At 46.4% G+C, this 4298-nt stretch overlaps 1 protein-coding gene across 1 annotated transcript in view; it reads left to right on the forward strand.

The window, feature by feature from the left end:
• Nucleotides 1-609: 609 nt before the first annotated feature.
• LOC105002240 (apolipoprotein L3-like) overlaps nucleotides 610-4298 on the forward strand; it is an 8826-nt gene continuing 5137 nt past the window's right edge. The window contains exons 1-2 of the mRNA XM_010858777.1: nucleotides 610-1255; nucleotides 3036-3156. Coding sequence (XP_010857079.1) covers nucleotides 1225-1255; nucleotides 3036-3156 — 152 coding nt within the window. The 5' untranslated portion in view covers nucleotides 610-1224. The remainder of the gene's footprint in view (nucleotides 1256-3035; nucleotides 3157-4298) is intronic.

Consider the following 4298-nt stretch of genomic DNA (forward strand, 5'->3'; position numbering starts at 1 on the left):
TCCTCATCTCCCATGGCAAGATAATCACATGCAGAACCAAAATAAATGATTTAATTATAAAGATCTGAATTTTTTTAAAGAAAGACCACTGAGAATGGGTATGTCTGAAAGGATGGACACCCTCATATATTATAAGTGTGAACATAAATTGCTACAGTTTCTTTGCATAACATGGTGGCTCTAGATATGGAAATATTTTAGGTGTTGATGCTATCTGATCTTAATTCTACTTCTAGATATAGCTTAAGGATACAGTCTCAGATGTAGGTGAAGCCTTACACAAGGAGAATATTCTTTGCACTATTATTTACATAAAGGATTAGAAACTACATCAAGTCCAATATTCAGGAGGGGAAAGCAAGGAGGACAGAACAGCTGCAGGGGTCTCAGCCACTCAGAGCAGGGATACAGGAATTGGGGCAGGGCTTGTGGGACTCCAGGCCCTTGTGGGAAAAAGGCTCTTGCAGAAGCAAGGAAGACCTGGGCAATGGGAGCTATATCACCAGGAACTTTATCAAGGAGAGACTTGATAGGGAGCAAGACATCATTTTGGAAGGAAGAGTCATTTAGCAATGAACATATATCCACAAATAAATCTTTTTGTATATATAGGGAGTAGAGCATAGTCATCACACACATGTGATTTACATCAGAAAGACTCAGGGTCTAGTCTAGACTCTGGCACCAGCGTGACAATTTGGACTCAGCTAAGTTTGAGTGAGTTTCAGGAGCCTGCAGGTCAAGGACACTGGATCAATGTTGTCATTAATATTAGTTATTATCAATTCAAAAACACAGGTGTCCCAACCTCACCTCATTTCCAGAGTATCACCTCCTATCTGTTCTTCTAGTCTCTGGTTTTATTGTTCCTATAACTTCACAGATGGCTGTCTCCTGTCTGATTTCCTTCCCCTTGTGCCCCAACAGGAGAGCAGGACTCTGACTTGGCTTGGAAGGAGCTGTAGGAGGTGAATGACTTTTCTTAACTAACAACCAGCAGAGCCCAGGAACAGAGAGTCACACTGGGCTAAGTTCCTGGAGGCACTGGTGGCCGTCCCGGGGGAACCCACCAGAGAACTTGTCCCTCGCTGCTCCCTGCAGCCTCTGCCCCTCACAGTGGAGCTCACAGTCTGTTTTTTCTCCCCAAGGGTGAGGTCACACCTCCTTCCAGCCTGACTTAGACAAGAAGCTGAAGGGAGATCCCTGAGACCCCCTGATGCCACCATGAGCTCAGAAAACTTCGGATACTGCTCAGGTAGTCAGCTCTCTCTTCTCTGCAAGGTTCCTACTTGTGACCCAGAATTGAGGGAGGTTTTTCGAGGCTGAGTTAAACTACAGAGAAATCAAGAACCATGAAGAGGATGGATAGGCATCCTTGAGCTTCCAAGAGACCAGGAGATTCCCCTCACCCTGGGGTCTGCCCACAGCCTCCTTCCTGGCCATCTCCTCAGGGAGCCATGACCAAGGTGCTGACTTCCTGCCTCTCCCAACACCCAGCAAGTGACTCAGTACGGTGGCCTGGAGAGCACACGCAGAGCATGGACAGCAGATGACAGTCCTCAAGGCCAGGCAGGCCTGGGAGAGGAGGTCCTCCAGCATCATTGGACTTCTCCTGCTCTCTCCCTTGGCCCAAGCCTCCTCCTGCTCCCAGACCCTGGGGCATCACCACAGAAGCTGTTTCCTCCAGCTCTTCCCAGCCACCAGCCCAGCCACTCTGCAAGGGTCAGTGGACCTTGCTCTGAACCCCAGTCTAGCCTTTGCCACCTCACACCTGGAGGGGAGGGGTGATGAGGATCACATCTGGCTCCACCCCTCCTCCACTGGTTGATCCCCTCCCCTGCCCATCCTACAGTCTGTGGTCAGAAGCAGGAATCCTCTCACATAGTAGTTTTACTCAATGGCATGTGGTCCTAAAGTCTTTTTTAAAATTAGGTAACGTGAGTTTGTAATGTTTTCTAAATTTCGTGTGTACAACATTATATTTCTACTTCTATATATGCTACTGCATGCTCACCACCAAAAATGAGTCGCAAAGAATCCCCATTGTGTGCTATAGAGTAGAATGAACAAATCACAAGAGTTTTAAATGGAAGGAGGATTCAAAGTCTTGTCCAAGAAATGTCTGACACTTGACCTTGGATTCAACCTCAGAGCTTTCAGCTCTGTGGCCTTGGGCTGTCCATTCTTCCTGTCTGAGTTTCACTTGCCTCTTCTGTGAGATAAGGATAATGCCTCTTTGTGTGGATTTACCAAGAGACACATTTGATATCAAGTCCCAGCCCACATACATATATATAGCCTGGCCACCAATATCTTACCTACAATTCCATAACCTCCAGATCTCTGAAATCACTCAGGGATTTTGACAACTCATTGAGGAATGATCTGAGGCTATTTGTAGTCATTATATTCTTTATCCCATTTAACGTGAGTATTCAATTGTTTCACTGCCCAAACATGAAAGCATTCATTTATAGGGTGCTGCCAGTCTATTCTGGAAGTGGTAACTAACAAATCACACTTGCTCTCTCTTTTCTTTATGTGTGTGTGTTCAGTTGTTCAGTCATGTCCAACTCTTTGCAACCGCATGGACTGCAGCCTGCCAGCCTCCTCTATCTGTGGGATTCTCCAAACAAGAATATGGAGTGGCTTGCCATGCCCTCCTTCAAGGGATCTTCTTGACTCAGGGATCAAACCTGCCTCTCTTACATCTCCTGAGTTGTCGGACAGGTTCTTTACCACTAGAATTCCCTGGGAATCCCACCAAGACCTCAATTTACCTGGGAATCCCACATAGGATCTCATTTCACCTAACCTCCTTACAAGCCTTTCTTCAGAAAGGTCACCAGGGGGTTAACTCTTCAACACAAATTGGGTGGAGGGAGGGGGGACAGTCCATCCATAACCTTAGGTGACCACACCAAGAGCACCCCAGGTGACTGCTGCTCAGCAAGAGGAATTTTAACTATTTTATACTCTAACATTTATGTCCCACCACTAATTCTTCTAATCTTATTCCCTTTCCTTTCATCTAGATATTGAGATCTTTTTTGAGGATGTCGTTGAGTGTCTCTGGGACATACTGAGCAGAGAGACACTGCTACTCCTGCTGAATGAATTCCTGGAGAGAATTAAAGCTGAGGCCAGTTTGTCCAGGTAACCGGCACAGGTGCACCAGGAAGGTCACCCACGTCCCCCAGCACCAGGCCAGCTTCCTCCTGGAGTAACGCCTCCTCCAGGCAGGACCCTACTGTTGGGGCCAGGGGTGTTCCTTCTCAAGATTCCATCAGGAATGTTTCCTCCATGTCATTTGCTGACAGTGAATGATCGTGGGTTCAGAAGAGATGAAACCTGCAAGGAAGGCGCAGGTTATGTGACCTTGGACAAGTTACTGAACTACTCTCTGCTTTAGTTTCTTCATCTTTTCATTGTTATTGTGAGGACACTGAGATCATGCATGTAAAGTGCTTCCCATAATGACTGACACAGAGTAAGTACCCAATCAATTCAGTTCAGGTCAATTCAGTCGCTCAGTCGTGTCTGACTCTTCGAGACCCCATGAATCGCAGCATGCCAGGCCTCCCTGTCCATCACCAACTCCCGGAGTTCACTCAGACTCACGTCCATCAAGTCAGTGATGCCATCCAGCCATCTCATCCTCTGTCATCCCCTTCTCCTCCTGCCCCCAATCCCTCCCAGCATCAGAGTCTTTTCCAATGAGTCAACTCTTCGCACGAGGTGGCCAGAGTACTGGAGTTTCAGCTTTAGCATCATTCCTTCCAAAGAAATCCCAGGGCTGATCTCCTTCAGAATGGACTGGTTGGATCTCCTTACAGTCCAAGGGACTCTCAAGAGTCTTCTCCAACACCACAGTTCAAAAGCATCAATTCTTCGATGCTCAGCCTTCTTCATAGTCCAACTCTCACATCCATACATGACCACTGGAAAAACAGAGCCTTGACTAGACGGACCTTTGTTGGCAAAGTAATGTCTCTGCTTTTGAATATGCTATCTAGGTTGGTCGTAATTTTCCTTCCAAGAAGTAAGCGTCTTTTAATTTCATGGCTGCAGTCACCATCTGCAGTGATTTTGGAGCCCAGAAAAATAAAGTCTGACACTGTTTCCACTGTTCCTCCATCTATTTCCATGAAGTGATGGGACCAGATGCCATGATCTTAGTTTTCTGAATGTTGAGCTTTAAGCCAACTTTTTCACTCTCCACTTTCACTTTCATCAAGTAGGTTTTTTAGTTCCTCTTCAGTTTCTGCCATAAGGGTGGTGTCATGTGCATATCTGAG

Source organism: Bison bison, unplaced genomic scaffold (genome assembly GCF_000754665.1).
Source record: "Bison bison bison isolate TAMUID 2011002044 unplaced genomic scaffold, Bison_UMD1.0 scf7180017855361, whole genome shotgun sequence".
Classification (NCBI taxonomy): domain Eukaryota; kingdom Metazoa; phylum Chordata; class Mammalia; order Artiodactyla; family Bovidae; genus Bison; species Bison bison.